Raw genomic sequence first — 17,446 nt, 5'->3', positions numbered from 1 at the left:
GAGCCGGTTTTTAATGATATAAATATTTAATAGAAAAGAACATAAATGTACTCCCAACAATATATTGTGGTGTTTTGAAGGCTAGAAAAAGAAGAGCTGAAAAGAAAAGCAGAGGAAGAGAGGACTCTATTGGAAAATAAGGATCATAAAAGAGAAGAGGAAAGGAAATTGGAAGAGGAATTAACAAAAAGAAAAGCAGAAGATGAAATAAGAAAAAGAGCTGAAGAAGAATGCAAACTGAGAGAAAAGCAAGAAAAGAAATTGCAAGCTATGCTTGAGATACAGGTGTGGTGATCTGATGGTTCAGAGCATGTATTTTTCTTTATTTACAAGGTGCAACATTTTATATAATGAATTGAATATTCAGAAATTAAGATGTTGAAAAATATAATGAATCCAGACTAAGAATCTATAATTTCTTTTAATTTTCCTTTGCTTCTATAAATACTGCATATATCTTATCCTTAGGTATATGATCCATAACAAATTTTTACGTATCGTATTTGTAATATCTTAATGCTGTAGTACTAAGTAAATATTGTATTGTAGTTTGAATCAAACTATGTGGTGTATTGCAGACTCTGAATGTTACAGAATGGAATATATGACAAGTTATACAGAAAACACTGATCCTTTGATATTATTTGCATTCCTCTTTAAATAGCAAGTTCTTTTAATGCTATCAAAATGTCCATGCCTGGATACAGTTCAAATATCTGTCTTTTCAAACTGCTTTGACAGATCAAACCTTATGGTTAAACGTTTTAATCCTATTGGATCAGTGGTGGGTTCCTACCAGTTCGGACCGGTTCGGCTGAACCGGTAGTGGTTGGGTGGCCTAGGTCGCTTGAACCGGCAGCATCCCAGGCCTGCCAAACCCCCGAACTGGTTTTCCAGGTGGTGCCATAGGCCCTGCCATCTTGTTTTTTGCATGCACAGAACAATTTTTATTGTACTGCGCATGCGCACACAGCGCACATTGAGTGCACACATGCATGCGAAGCGCACATGGCATGCCCATGAGCAAACCAGCAGTAGTGACAGAACCCACTCCTGTACTGGATCCTATTGAATCAGTAGGCAAAGACTACAGTTTATACTTCAAAGAACACCTTTTCCCTCTGTGGCTTCTTCAGGTTAAGCCATAGAAGAATCTCTGCTTTCCATTGTGCTATATTTTGGGGAAAACTAATGGCACAGATACGTATATTCCCTATATGTAGTAATTGCCATGCAGGTAATGGGAAAACATTATTTTCACAGATGCTTTTATCAGTGCTCACAAAGGTATGCACATAATGCTAGCAGAGAATTTGAATCAAATTCTAGAACTCTTTCAGAAAAACACATTCAAATTAAACTTGGAACTGAATGTGTTGAGTCAGGATTTCACTTATAGTTTTTGTTGCAAGAATTTTCATGACATTGGGTTGCAAGCCTGATACCCTTGTCCCTGCAATTTTCCTACATGGGATATTATTTCATCCCATGTAGTTCACTCCCTCACCACCTTGAGGAATGCAGTGGGATTTTGAGGAGGTAATTCCCAAGTCTCTCTGAGATAGTGATAGAACACAGAATGCATTTTGATAAGACACATGCTCCCCATTTGTGAGCAATGTCCAGTAAAGACTGCAATCAATTGGATACCACCAGATGGAGAAAAAGAGGAAGTCTGATTAACAACAAAAAACCTGGCACCAAACATTTCAGGAAGATCTGAAAAACCAACTTTAAAAACATCAGCCTTAAATGGAAGGATGCAGAGGCTGTAGTTGCTGACTGAAAATTGTGCACTTTGCTTGTAGCCCAATATGCTTAGCACAGGATAATAATAATAACAGTAACAACAATAATAATGATTTTTAACAATTGTCATTAAGAAAGACAAAAAAGTCTGGATAGTGGATGTGACTGTCTAGAGACAGCAGAATAGAAGAGAGAGAATTTGAGAAGATAACAAAATACAAAGCCCTACAAGTAGAAATAGAATGACTGTGGCAAATGCAAGCAAGGGTAGTACCAATAGTAATAGGTGCCTTGGGTGCAAAACAACTGGAGCACCACTTGAACACAACTGGCATTGACAAATTTGCCATCAGTCAATTGCAGAAGGCAGCTTTACTTGGAACAGCTTCCATCCTCTAATGATGTCTGTAACACCATCAAACATCCAAATCTGCCTATTCCAGGTCTTTAGTAAGGATGCGATAGGTACACAAAAATGGCAAACTCAATCAGAACATCTGGCTGACTGTGCAATGATCAATATTTTTAAAATTAATAGATAATAATAAATAAACAATAGTAATAGGAGTTCTTGGAGCAATAGCCAAAGGGTTACTTAGATACATGGAAATTTTGAATTTACCAGACTTGAATAGTCTGACTTTGAAAAAAAAACCCACCTTACTCAGAACTTGCTATATCAGGGTGTCAAGGCTCATGCGCTGCATTTGGTCCACAATGTGCTTAGATCTGGCCTGCGGGGCTGGGCTGGAAATAGCAAAGGAGCGGCCCGTGATGCCTCTGCTAACAAAAATGGGGCACGGGGAGCACCCGTACCCCACTCCCTGCAGCTGTTTTTGGCCTGGACAGCCTCCTGCAAAATCCTGCAGCAACCACAATTCCCTCACTAACCTGATTTCCAGCTCCGTTCTCTGACATGCAGGGCAACAAAAGAAGCCCATGTGACTACCACTTACAAAAAAAGTTCAATCAGCCCTTCTAATTTCATGAGATCTGTTCTTCCTGAGAAGTTGGAAGGTCTGGTTGCACTTTTTTTTTAAACTGGTAATCCCATGGTCTTCTTTTGTTGCCCTGCATGCTGGAGAATGTGGAAAGCATGTTAGTGAGGGAATTGTGGTTACTCCAGATGGGGTGGGAGTGAGGATTTTGCATTTTTATTGCTCTGGGGTGGGGTGAGAGTGAGGATTTTGCATTATGATTTCTCTGGGGTGGACTGGAGTGAGGATTTTGTATTATCATTGCTCATAAATAAGTAAGAACCAGTAAAAGAGGAATGGAAAATTCCCTATCTGTAGATCAGCGCTTCTCAGTCTTGGCAAGTTTAAGATGGGTGAACTTCATGCTGCCTGGGGAATTCTGGGAATTGAAGTCCATGCACGTTAAAACTGCCAAAGGTGAGAACCATGAGTCTAGACTAGAGCTTAATATTTTCCATTCCTGTTTTATTTAGAGTTGGTGCAATTAACTAAATCAGTTGTAGCTTCCTTAACATATAGTGATTAAAGCGATATGAACCATTCCTGGACTTTTTGTGAGAAACTGAAATTAAAAGTTGATCTGGGGCTTTAATGATTAGATATGGGATTATGGAAATAATGTAGACAAATGTTAATCTTACAGTAAGAGTTTAATATATTTTTACTTATATCTGTACCAAAGAAAGTTGGAAGTCATTCTTTTTCAGTTTTCCTTCTTTTCCTTTTTCTTTCTTACACTTTCACTCTTTTTCTTTCCTGAGCCTTTTCTTTTTTCAAATCTGTTTTTTTATTTGTTTATCCCTTAGATTTGTTTTTTTATGTATGAAGGATAAAAGACTCAGTCATTATAATTCTATATTCCTTATTTACAGATATGATATCAAAATTTAGAATGAGATCCACTGGGAACCATCTCATATAAGGCAGGTTCTCAGTCCTTTTAACCAAAAAGTATTTATTGATAGAAGAGAATATTTGTAGCTCGGGGTTGAACTGTGAGGTCTTTGGTGCTCTCTGAGCTTGATGATTTTCTTGCAGAAATTTCATTACCAAACTAGGTAACATCATCAGTACTAGAAGGGAGTGGAGTTTGCTCTTATTTTCATATACTAGTGGTTTACTCTGTCAGTAGTGATCAGTTGCTTCACAAAAAGTGTTTTGATTGGTGCTAGGTCTCTACAGCCTCAGGCAGAGAAGGGCTATTTTGCACCTCTCCCTCAAATGTTCTTTAAAATACAGAATTTCCCTTTAATTACCTCCAACATGCAAACTATGGTTACTCATCCTAAAATGAATCCTCTTTACCTGGAGCTTCAAAATTTGCTGTTTGCTGGGGAGGTATATAGCTAAAAGTCAGTTTACATTTAGTCTACATGTGACTTTGGGGATATTTCTTCATAACCAAACAAAAGTGTATTTTCTGTGCAGTTCACACCCCTTGCTTGCTGGATCTAGATGTCACAAAGCAAAGCCCACATTTTGTAATTAACCCCCGTGCCCCATTTTGGCTGGCAGAATGCTGCAGGAGGCAGAGTGCTGTCATACCCACCCTGGCCACGTTCTCAGCCATGCCCCTTCCTGGTCCTCTGAGGTCAAACACAATCCTGATGCAGCCCTCAGTGAAATCGAGGTTGACACCCCTAGCCTATATACTCAGACATTAGCAATAGCAATAGCAGTTAGACTTATATACCGCTTCATAGGGCTTTCAGCCCTCTCTAAGCGGTTTACAGAGTCAGCATATTGCCCCCAACAACAATCCGGGTCCTCATTACCTTAGTAAGTCTTCGGTCCTTGGTTAGAACTTGAACTGTTAAGTTTTTTACCAATATCAGACTATAAATTGAATTGAAGATTTAAATCTATAATAATAATAACAATAACAACAACAATAATAAATCATTGTAGCATCATCCTCATCCCACCAAGGAGCTTTATCTTGTGTGGGAGGGGGGGACTTGTGTGCTATGTAGAAGAGCCAGACTAAACCCATTTAACTATTGTTAAAACACATCAAGTGAATTCTATGCTGGATCAAATGTCACCTGGCTCAATAAGTTTTGAATTGAATACTATGGCTTCTGGGTGTTCAGTAAAAAATATGTCATAGCGTCAGCTCCCTCTGCTAGGCATCCATGGCATGGAATTGACACATGACTGAAAGACAAATGGAAAAAAAATGAAAAATGGACAACGGAAGAAAATTATTTAATTATGGAAAATCTGAGCCAACAAAACATGGATTTCAAAAGCACATGTTCAAGATTTGGAAAGAGAATCATCTGGATATGGAAATCAATGAACAAAGACTTATGGAGCTGAGGTGTGTTATTTTGAAGCACAAGCTCTTCACTAATACAGAATTACAAGAGATTGTAAACAGCAGTGCAAGATCAAGGCTCAAATATAACTGATAATAGATATAATTTAGAAGTGGAGCAACAAGTAGTGGAGAAATGGAAGGAAATCAGAGAAGTGGATGAGGAACAAGATGCTTAGACATTTTTGGAATTAGTAGCAACATACAGAAATTCCCAAAGACTTCCATGAAGCTGTGGCAAACTTGATGGACTGTGGAGAAAAACTTTGTGAAGTTAAAATCAAACTAGAAATCTTCCAAGGTGACTCACTGTTACCTCTGGCTTTTGTACTTTTGATGGCACACCTACAGAGATGGTATTCAGCCAATTTGGACTGGTTTGGGTGAACTGGTAGTGGAAATTTTGAGTAGTTCGGAGAACTGGTAAATACCACCTCTGGTTGGCCCCGCCCTCCCACTCCCATTGTTCCCTGTCCTATATTCTCTTGTTTTTTCACCTCAGCTGATTTGCGGGACAGAGCGGATTGCCGTGCTTCAGCTAAGCTGAAAAACAGTTCAGCTTACTGGCCCTGACACAGAGGGTGGTCTTTGAGAGCTGCATGTGTGCACAAAGTGCTCTCTCATAAAACCAGTAGAAAAAGATTAGGAATCCCACCACTGCACACCTAACAAGCATTTTGAACAAGACAAACTTGTGGCTATGAATTAGCTAAAAAAAAGGGTTGGAAATTTCCCATTTGCTCTACATGGATGATTTAAAACTATTTGGAAAAACAAATGCTGAATTGAGCTCACTGCTGAAAATCACTGAGGAAGTAGAAAATTCGACTTGAAAATAGAAGTATGAGGAGATGTCAGCAATTTGAAATACCCTATTTTTCACATCATAAGACACCTCGTCCCATAAGACACACATTAGTTTTAGAGGAGGAAAACAAGGGAAAAAATGTCCCTCTACCTCCCAGTGTCCAGCTGGTATTCAGCTGGCTAGCGTCTTTGCAGTAAACAGCAAACAGCCTAGTCAGCTTCAGCACATTATCGTAGCCCCAGCACGTGACTCATCAGGACTCCGCACCGTTGTGCCCATCACTGGTCTACTGAGCTGAACTGCTGCCGTCGCCAGGGAACACTGGAGCCTTCACTGCCAAGCAGCTGATCGGAAGTTGGAGCCATGTATTGGGCCTGCAATAATGTGCTGAAGCGGACCAGGCTGTTTGCTGTTTACTGCAAAGACACTAGCCAGATGAATACTGGATGAACGCTGAGAGGCAGTGGCAGATCCCCCCCTTTGTTTTCCTCCTCTAAAGCTAATGTGCATCCTATGTCTGGTGCATCTTATAGTGCAAAAAATATGGCAGTAAATGGCGGCAGCAGTGATAGGTGGCGGAATTAGTAACCCACCAAATATTCGATCTATAAGATGCACAGACATTTCTACCCACTTTTGAGGGGGGTGCATTTTACAGTGCAATAAATATGGTACTTGAAAGAAGAAAAATTAAAGAATGAAAAGCTGAAAAATAGTTTATACAAAAAAGACAACCTGGAGAAAAAAATTAACAGAAATCATGGAAGAACTAAAACAGCATGTAATAGCAACAGCAAAGAAAATCAAAAGATAGAAAGGATGAATAAAACAATATCATGAAAATGTCCAGTTCAGAAGAAACCAACACACCTTCTACCACTTACTTGATGAAATCGAGTCCAAACCAGTGTTCACACCCATTTAAAGAAAAAACTTTGAACTTTTGGAAAGAACTGTGAGAAAACCCAGTGGAACACAATAAAACTGCCTCCTGTATCAAAGATATTCAAAAACAAGCAACACAAAATAAAATGGAGAATATTGTAATAAGAACTGATATGTTTGCAAAACAAGTAAAGAAGGTCAGGAACTGGAGTGCACCTGGCCTGGACGAACTGCATGGATACTGGCTAAAACATCTGACCAGCCTCCATCACCACATGGCCACTCAATTTGATGAAATGCTTCAGAATGCAACAAGCAAAAAATGGTTAACAGCTGGTCGAACATACTTGATAATGAAAAATCCAGAAAAGAGCACAGAACCAAGCAACTGCCACCCAATTACTTGTCTGCCAACAACGTTCAAACTTTTTACAAGAATACTGGCAAATTCATTATTCAGTCATCTGATGGAAAACAGTTTGTATCTGGTAGAACAAAAAGGAAATTATAAAAATCAAAAGGAACAAAAGATCAGCTGCTTATTAACAAAATGGTACTAAAAATGCAAAACAAAAGAAAACAAATTGAAACATAGCACAGATTGATTACAAGAATGCATTTGACTCATTACTCCACAGCTGGATTAATGCCTGTTTGGAAAACTTTGGAATCAGCAAAAATATCTGTACATTTTTTATACCAAAAATGGTAAACAGTTCTAACAGCAAATGCGGAGAACATTGGTGAAGTCAACATCAGATGAGGAATCTTCCAAGGGGACTCACTTTCGCCACTACTGTTCAACATCACATTTATTCCATTGACAATAATCCTACAAAACACAAAACTGGGACACCAAATCTCAAGCCAACATGGCAAGATAAACCATCTACTATACATGGATGACTTAAAATGTATGCAAAAAGCACCACTGAACTCGAATCAATACTCAACACAGTTCAGCAGTGACATCAGAATGAACTTTGGACTTGAAAAATCTGCTATATCATCCATGCACGAAAAAAAATGGAAAAAATAGAAGGACTAGAATTGGGAAATGAAAGCATTAGCAAAGGATGATGGTTATAAATACCTAGGCATATTGGAAGCAGATAACATCTTAAATGGAAAAGTCAAAGAATCAACGCAAAAGAAATATATCAGGAGAGTCCAAAAAATATTAAAATCAAAGCTGAATGCTGGAAACATAATTAAAGCCATTAATACATGGGCAGTTCCAGTGATATGCTACCCAGCTGGAATCATCAACTGGGCTTTGATTGAACTGGAAAACCTGGACCAGAAAACACGTAAACTTTTGAATATGTACCACACTTTACATCCATGAAGTGACATTGACAGGTTGTACCTGCCAAGAAGAATAGGGGGCAGAGAGCTGTTGCAAATCCATCAAACTGTAGAAGAAGAAAAATGAAGTTTGAATGACTGTGTGAATCAAAATGCAGAAAAATTGCTGCAGACTGGGAATATGGAGAACATTATAAAAACAACAGAAACAAAGGCAGAATATAAGAAAAAAACAGTTGGATGACAGATTTGCATAGACAGCACTTGAAAAACATTAAAGGAAAATGTGATAACAACTTGACATGGGCATTGCTTAAGATGGGAACCATCAAGAAAGAAACAGAAGATTTAATACTGGCTGCTCAAGAACAAGCACTACAAACTAAGGCCATGAAAGCAAAGATACAAAAAAATCCACTGACAATCCAAACTGCCGCTTTGCAGCAACAAAGTTGAAGCTTTTTTACATTTAATACATGAGGGCAGCAAAATCATAAAAACTGATTACAAAGCTAGACCGAGTTGCTAAATTAATCTACTAGTCATTATGTAAAGAATAGGACTTACCTGTATCCAGAAAGTCATGAGAACATAAAATGAAAAAAAATTGTCCAAAAGGAGAAGGTGAAGATCTTCTGAGACTTTCGAATATAGACAGATTATCATTTGCAACACAGATCTCTCCATTGTTGAAAACCAAAACATACAATTTATTGATATCACTGTACCAGGAGATGCCAGAGTCGAAGAAAAAAAATTGGAAAAAAACATGAAATATCATGACCTGGCCATCGAAACTACGTGATTAGGGATGAAACATGTAACCTATTGTCATTGGAGCACTTGGTACCATGACCAAGAATTTTATAAAATACAATAAAATTTGCAGCTTCCTGCAATAACATCAGCATGGTTGTACCAATAGTAATAGGAGCCCTTGGAGCAATAGCCAAAGGGTTGCCTAGATATATGGAAATTTTGAACTTATCAGACCTGAATATTCTGACACTGCAAAAAACCACCTTACTTGGAACTGCTTATATACTCAGACATTATGTTAATAGCTCTTAGGTCCTTGTTTAGGACTTGAACTATTAGGTTTTTACCAGTTCCAAACCATGAAATGAATTGAAAATTAAATGTTTAATAATAACAATATGTTGGCTTGTATTCAATTAGAAAGAAGCAGCAGAAGCTAAAGCACGAGAGGCAGCTGAACATTTACGTTTAGAAAAGGAACAAATTCTGCAGCAGATAGAGCAAGAAAGACAAGAACGAAAGAAGGTAACAATTTATTCAAATCAAATCTTATTCCACTGTTATTTTACATTGTTCTATTGCAATGTAAAAGGCTGCTGTAAGAAAGGAGCTGTCAGCTGCAAAATTACATGATTCAATTACATTCTCAGTATGAAATGCAATAACAAATTACAAACTATTCAGAATTAATTTTTTCAAGTTTATTAGAACTATTAACAATTGTGTTATATTCTGCATCTTACACAATTAATTTGGTAATAGAAGGGTGTTGGCATTACTAATTGATCATTTTACTATTGTTATATACTGTAGATAAGCCCTATCTTTCCTTGGGAGAGGTGGAAATTTTAATATAACATTTCCAAATCATTACAGTACTTCCACCAAATTAAAAGTAAAAGAAGATATGCTATAGATGCTAATAACAACGAGGGCTTTTTTGAAGAGATACCAAGAATATAAAGCAAACAAATAGCAATGGCTTTATGATCTGATTATACATTTGTAGAATCCTGTACATTGATTCAAAGCTTTTTGGAAAATGAACCCCCCTCCCCCCATATTATATACTTCTTTAATTTAGTTGTTAAATGAAGAAAGCAAACTGTTTTTTCTCATTTCAGCGAATAGATGAAATAATGAAAAGGACAAGAAAAAATGAAATAGCAGAAATCAAGGTATTAGAAAAAAGTTCTTTTAACAGGAAATACAGAATGTTGTAAACTGGTTCATCCAGAAATCCTCATATTATTCCCCAACTTTAATTTAACAGAATAACTAGATAACTTAATCTTCTCTCTTGTTGTGTTTGTTGCATGTATTCACTGTGTAAAGGATAGAGGTGAAACAAAGTCTTCTTTAAACCATCTTAGTGCTATAATGTTTAATATATGGAGTAACTTTCTTCCTTATAAGTGGGAAAACAAACTGTGAAGAATTGTTTTAAGATAACAGATGATAATGGGAGCAAAAGCAATATTCTTCCCTTGCTGTTTTTCCCTTCCAAATCAGTCAGATTGTGTATGGGGAAGAGTTGTGGCTAATTCTTACTTGTTCAAGGTGTGCTACTTTCCTTCAATACAACTGATTTAAATCGAAGATCTTTTCAGTGTTATGTAGAGACAATGCATGATAGTAAAATTGAAAGCCATTGACTATGAAAACAGTATATATACACTTCTTTATTGATTTGTTACAATTTTTTAAAAGAGAACTGATAAATTGAGATACAGTGCTGGATTCTTTGGTCACATATGTAGTATATGTACTGTATCTATATATAGATGTAGAATGGACTTCTGAACTAAAAGACAAGAGCTGTGTTATTCCTACTCCTCATATACCTCTTATTAATCTTTGCTTTAAATATATAATAGTGATAAAAAACACCTTGCAGTCAACACAGTCAGCCTTTCTGTGTGGAATTATAATCCTAAAAATTTAAAGTTATCTGATTGAAGCAGAAATTTATTCAGCCTCTATCCCAGGTCTACCTTTCCTCATGCCCCTAGTAGCTCGGAGGAAAAATGTAGGTTGATTAAAGAGTGTCCCTAATGCAACCCTATTTTTGTGGACCACTTCAGGATTTATTTCTGCAAATCAATTGAAGACTTGGTAGCTTACTTTAGATCCAGAATATACTCTGGTTGTTTTGGATTAAAATTAGCTCCCTCTCCAAATCTTGTGGTAATCAATAGCAGAATATGCTACACTGTCCAAAGTATATTTAAATGAGCTAGGTGACTAATGAAAGATAATGTATTGGTATTGTTTGTTAAGATACAGTTAGTTCATCTTTTATTGCCATTATTATGGCTGTGTTTCCTTTAAAATCATATTATATTATTACATCAACCAGATGTTTAGATTTGACATTTTTAATCCATCTATCAAATCCTTTCCAAGGATGTGAATAATAATAATAACTATTATTTTTAAATTTTATTACAACTGCTCAACTGCAATGGACTGTGGGCAGTATACAAAATTAAAAACAGATAAAACCTAAACCACAGAGCCCAGACTAAATTTAATAATTTAAATCTAATTTAAAACGGTTAAAAATGACACAAATAAAAAACAACAAAACAGCATTCCTCACCACCAAAAATAATAGCAAAACATTAGCCTGGGATGAACAAACCATGTTTTAAGAAGCCTGAAGCCAGAGACAGAGTGAGATACTTTTTTTAAAAAATATGCGTTTATTACAATAACATATAATATTTAAATTCTGGCATGTATTTAATTTGAAAATGTCTTCTATCTAATGCATCTATGCATTGTATGTAATGTAATTGTATGTAATGTGTTTGATGACAACAGAAAGAAGACATAAAATCAGATGAGCCAAGAACCTTGAATGTGGATCAATATCCCAACCCACTTGCCCTTAGTCAAGCAGGTAAAATGTGTAATTTCAGTCACACTTGCATACTAATAATCACTCAAAATTCATATCTTCATGAAAGGTGTTGGCTGTTGTCCTTTCTGATCGTATATTCACAAAGCTGAATATTTTAGGATGTTATTCTAGGACCTTACTCCGTAGCTTTCCTATACATATTTTGCTGTTTGTATTATTTTTCATTGTTATGTCTACCCTTTATTTTTGAGTTTGTCTTATTGTTTGGCATTTGGTAGTGCATGATGTAATTTTATTAAGCAAACATTCAGCCTTATTCTTTTTTCCTTTTTTTGCAACATCAGGGAGAACTGTTACTCCTCTCATGTGGAAGAGTGTGTATGTATGTAGATATACGTATGTATATATACACATCCACACCCACACCCACACATAAAAATGAAGACTGAAGTTATTTAGGCAGTGGATGCTATAGTTGCAATGTTTCCAATCTAAGCAAGAAACAGTAACCCAGTTGTAGCACTGGTTAGTCCCTGAGACATTTGGGGCATCTGGCAAGCAAAAGAGTTATGCTTTGCAAAAATTTGAAATTCAAGAAACAGTGCTTACCTATACTAATCAACTGGTTGTTTTCTACCTGCTCTGGCTAATAATCATGTTTCCTAAAAGATATACCCAGAAAGTAGCTCTCTTCCTGGTTTAGTTTGATTAAATCAGAAAGATATTCTAGATTAGCCCTGCTCCTCCTTATAGTGAGTCAGGATTCTGTCTGCACATTGTTATTTAAGCAATATTAGTAGGCATGTATCTTATCTGGAATGATGACAACTCTCTGGATTTAATTAATTTGTTAATTGACTTTGAGTATAGCAGAATTTCCATTCCAAGCAGGTTCCTATCTACCTCATGCAGGAATAAAAGATTATAGAAGCTGAGGCAGTGATGGCAATTATAGAGAAGCATTAGTTTTCTTTCTAGATATGCTAGGTTAGCAATTCAGGTGAAACTCAAAAAATTAGAACATCATGCAAAAGTTCGTTTATTTCAGTAATGCAACTTAAAAGGTGAAACTAATATATGAGATAAGACTCATTACATGCAAAGCAAGATAGTTCAAGCCGTGATTTGTCATAATTGTGATGACTATGGAGTACAGCTCATGAAAACCCTAAATCCACCATCTCAGAAAATTAGAATATTACATGCAGGAATCGTGAAGTGCTCCAAAATCTCCTGGTAGACGGCTGCGTTGACCCTGGTCTTAATGAAGCACAGTGGTCCAAAGTCCTCTTTTCACAGTGGTCAGTGGTCCAAAGTCCTCTTTTCTGCTGAGAGCAACTTTTGCATCTCATTTGGAAACCAAGGACCCAGAGTATGGAGGAAAAATGGAGAGGCCAATCAAGCACAGTAATCCCACGGTCATTGAACCAGTTTTTGGTGTTTTTGGCAAAAGTTGCTCTCTTTGGACCACTGTGCTTCATTAAGACCAGGGTCAACGCAGCTGTCTACCAGGAGATTTTGGAGCACTTCATGCTTCCTTCCGCAGACGAGCTTTATGGGGATGCTGACTTCATTTTCCAGCTGCCCACACTGCCAAAAGCACTAAAACCTGGTTCAATGACTGTGGGATTACTGTGCTTGAACTATCGTGCTTTGCATGTAATGAGTCTTATCTCATATATTAGTTTCACCTTTTAAGTTGCATTACTGAAATAAATGAACTTTTGCATGATATTCTAATTTTTCAAGTTTCACCTGTAAGTACCAGGAGTAGCTAGACCTAGGGCTAAATCTTACACTTAAACACACACATACACATACACACATACAGAGTCAGAAAAAAGCTCTTTCCCTTTTTTGCAATGAGGAAAAAGGAAAGAACTCAAAATCAGATCTAACATAAGACAATTTTTTTTCTCATATTATCTGCAACCTCAGTTGTCATGCAGTATTATCACAAAAGCCAAGAGTAAGATTGGCATAATTTACACTGCTTGACCTGCTTGAAAGTTAACTTTTCTGTTCCTTCCTCAGGACTAGAACTGGGGGGTGCTCTACAGTGAGGAATCCTAGTATTTTTTTTATTTTGCGGATGCTTTGAAGACTCACTGCCCGTGGCCCAAGTTCAGAGTGGGTACGGTCGTACCAGTAGTGGCCGGGAGCAGCTGAAAGTGTACCGGTACGGTGGCTCATTTTGCCTACCTGCCCGTGCTCTAAAGCTGTTTTATGGCAAACAACAAATTGCGCATGCACGCACAGCATGTGGTGCCTGCGTGAGCCCCAACAAGCAGCTGCTTGTCGCAGGAGTGGTGGATTGAGCGTGCATGCGCAGCGCATGCCAGGCACATATACAGCACACATCCGGCACGTGCACAAACAGACTGCGACCAGCGTACCTGTAGCGATGGTAAGAGCAACCCACCATTGCCCCAGTTATCTGGCAGTTTTCTGTTTTGTCCTAGCCAAGACTTCCCTTGCCTTCTTTCATGTAACAACATTAGAACAATTTATTCTATTCAGAGAGTTTCCTCTTTCTCCCAAACTGTAAGAGGCCTAAAACAGATCTCAGAGGTCAGTAATAGAAAATACTATCAGCAGCAGTATTTATAAATACATCTTACATAATGGCTTTATGAAGATTTCAAGGACTTGCCTGCTGGCTAGATAATTTTATAGCCTTTGTAGTTCTAAAGACATGGCTAAAACTCAGCTCAGCTATTAAAACATAGTTTAAGACTGTGCAGTACTTTGGATTTGAGGGGCAAAATGTTATTTTCTCACAATTGAAAGAAACAGTGCCTTCTTCCAGAACTGTGTGACTGTTCTTTGCAACTGTATCTGATCCAAACAAAAGGTGTTTTTGGTTTAGGAACTGTCAATAGATGCTGTGTGCATACCCATGCACTCTCTAAAGAACCTTTTTTCTTTTGAATCAAAAATGTTGCATAGCCTAGTAAAGCAGTGTTTACTTTTTATTGGAGTTACAAACTTTCTTTACTTAAGGAACCCCTGGAATGCCAGGAAGACCCAGCTCTCTATAATTTATAAATATTTATCTAACACTTCTGTGATGACAGATTTTCTTTTTGTAATAGTGGATATCAGATTTAATATTGAATTTGCCCTGTAGGCATGTAGGATTCTACCTAGCTTCATAGTAATTCTAATGTAAGAGTAAACAGAACTAAAACACTTCTTTTAGTTAACTGATATTTGCATGCTTTTTTTCTTTGTCCTTTTTGTTTGTTCATTAGTTGCATTGATGTCATTTACCACAGCCCCTAAAAACTGCTCCAGTTTTGCAACAAAGTGCCTTTCCTGAGATAGCACTTTTATAGCTCCAAAGCTGAAGCAGCTACTTCATATATTTGCACTATATTTGCACTGTGTCCAAGAGGATTTATTTATTTATTTATTCATTTATTTATTTTCACATTTTTTACTGCCCAGCTCCCTCAGAGATGTATGAAGTTGTAGAAAGGTCTCTCATTCTTGGCTGAGATTATGTGATATTTCATTTTGCCTTGCTTTTCTCAAAGCTGTATTCAGAATGAGTACCCAAACAAGCAGTTTAGAAGTTAGGTATACTGCTTTTGAACATACTATTGGAGGATACTTCCACTCACTGTAGGAAAACAGGTGATTGTATTCTTCTACAGCAGGTGGAAGATATTTACCCTGGGCGGAGATGTTTGAATGCTAGGAATGTAGCAATTCCTGCTACTTATGGTAATTTCTTATGGTAATTAAAAGCATTTCCTGCTTTTAATAAGTATACCCTGTGTTCTAGTAAAGACTTGAGAGTTCGTTTGAAACATCTTTTCTCAATCTGGTTGCTTTCAAGTCATGTAAACTCTGTCTTCCAAAATTGCCCAATCAATATTGTAAGTGCTAACCCATGTAATTAATATGGATTTAAGTCTACACCTCTCAAGAATTTCGGGATGGGGGAAGATTGACTTGGAAGAATTATTGCCTGTTTGATATAATGTTTATCTATATATTCGGTGGGGATTTCTCTTACGTAGGAAAATGTATGTATTATTTGCATAAGGCCTACCAATTGAAATTAGTGGGAGGACCAACTCACATTTTATCCATCTGAAAATTAAATCTCTTGCAATAAATTCAGTTTTTAAGAGAAATATTGAACACATGCCAATGATATGGGGCTCCAGGAACTTAAAGTCTGTCCTTGTGTATTAAATGTATTATATGAGCACATATTTTTATGTGAGCATACATTTTATTGGAAGGCTTTTAATCCAGGCGAATACATACTTAAAATTAATGGCTTGTCTTTACCTAGCAATTTCTTTTTTCCAATCAATCTACTCTTAGTGGCTAAAGTTCTGCTATTAGATTCTCCTTTTGTAAAGGGGAAGACACAGGAGGATTAACTGTAAAAAAGAGAAATAACATTCAAAACAGGAGCTGCTCCTTTAACTTTCAAATTTCACTGGGAATAATACCAGATGTCTAATGATAAATGTATCATCTATTCAGTTCTTCAACGGCATATATTTAATTTTTAGGCTTGCCTATTTTAGTTCCTTTTACATTTCTGCTTTGAATTTTGTCTAGCCACCTCATGAATACTATATAATAAAGTATTCTATGGAATAATGTGAGTAAACCTGATGGACTTGTGAGAGTTGGAAACTTCTTGCATGAAGTTTTTAAAACCACATTTTCTAATGTGATTCTTTTTGCAGAAATTAATGGAGTAACAAATTGCAAAAATCCTAAAGGTGTTGAATCTTTTCCTCGTGAAGTATTTTCTAATGGTCTTAAGCCACTTATGGGCCTTATTCAACTAGATGCAATGGGTGGAAAATCTCACAGCTTGGATGAGTCAACAGATGAAGTTCAGTCTATGGATGTGAGGTACATAATAAATTTTCAGAAATGGTATCAGTAATGTAAAGAAGGTATCAATTCATTTTCTGTGCTAGTACTTGTCAGGTCCACATCCTGACCTGCTATTCTGTTGTGGGGGCGGGAGGCTGGCTGCTGGTATTTTTTGCATGTTTTTGTTGTAATTGCTTGGGAATTAGGGAGGGGGATTGTCTTCAGAGACAGAGAGCAGACTCCCTCCCAGCTAGTTCCAGCCTGGATTCAAGGCTGTCATACCATAAGAGTAAACTCTTATCTGCCTAGCACCTCAGTGTTCTCAAAACAACCTTGCAGCATCACATTGACTGCTAGTGGATTGGTCAGGGGGATTGGGTTTGGGGAAATGGAAAAATTGCTTTGTATTTTACGTGGGATTTTTTATATTTCGCCTGACTTTGCTGCAAAAACATTCTCTCAGTAAAAGTTATTTTTATTCAACTCAATGGAGTCAAAAATCTTGTTTTCGTGAGGGACCAGCTGGGGCAGGTCCTTACAAAAGGAAAATCTGCAAAGTTGGTGAACCCAGAAAGCCACACTGCCCTACTATGGGGCATGTCTGCCCAAGGCAGTGACCAGGAAGAAGCTGAATGCTGTGGGGAAGTATCATCTAGGCATCACCCCGGGCTGGACATTTCTGAGTGGATGTAGGAGGTCAGGAGTCTGGGAGATTCATTGAGACGCATGTAGTCCATTGGTGTTGGAAAGAAGGAAGATTGGGAAGGAAAAACCAGAGGGGTGACCGTTACCCGAGGTGATTGATGGTAGGAAGGGCAACCAGACCTGGAAGAGCTCAAGGGCGAGGAGGAGGAAGGTGAAGAAGGGCACCAGCTGTTCTGACCTAGGCTTCCTGAAACAGTCAAACGCACACAAGTCCAAAA

The 17,446-nt window shown here is 37.4% G+C and overlaps 1 protein-coding gene across 13 annotated transcripts in view; it reads left to right on the top strand.

Annotated features, from left to right (window-relative positions):
* The window catches only part of MAP7D2 (MAP7 domain containing 2), a 104,734-nt gene that overhangs the window by 74,937 nt on the left and 12,351 nt on the right, over positions 1-17,446 (top strand). For all 13 annotated transcript variants that reach the window (XM_087726428.1, XM_087726430.1, XM_087726426.1 and 10 more), the window contains 5 exons: positions 81-285; positions 9,227-9,331; positions 9,931-9,984; positions 11,633-11,711; positions 16,388-16,559. In XM_087726428.1, the coding sequence (XP_087582554.1) occupies positions 81-285; positions 9,227-9,331; positions 9,931-9,984; positions 11,633-11,711; positions 16,388-16,559 (615 nt within the window). The remainder of the gene's footprint in view (positions 1-80; positions 286-9,226; positions 9,332-9,930; positions 9,985-11,632; positions 11,712-16,387; positions 16,560-17,446) is intronic.

This window comes from Thamnophis sirtalis, unplaced genomic scaffold (assembly GCF_051295495.1).
Source record: "Thamnophis sirtalis isolate CommonGarterSnake01/CBP01778 unplaced genomic scaffold, rThaSir2_p1.2 scaffold_12, whole genome shotgun sequence".
Classification (NCBI taxonomy): domain Eukaryota; kingdom Metazoa; phylum Chordata; class Lepidosauria; order Squamata; family Natricidae; genus Thamnophis; species Thamnophis sirtalis.
The sequence above is the reverse complement of the archived record's forward strand: the minus strand, read 5'-3'. Positions and strand labels throughout refer to the sequence as shown.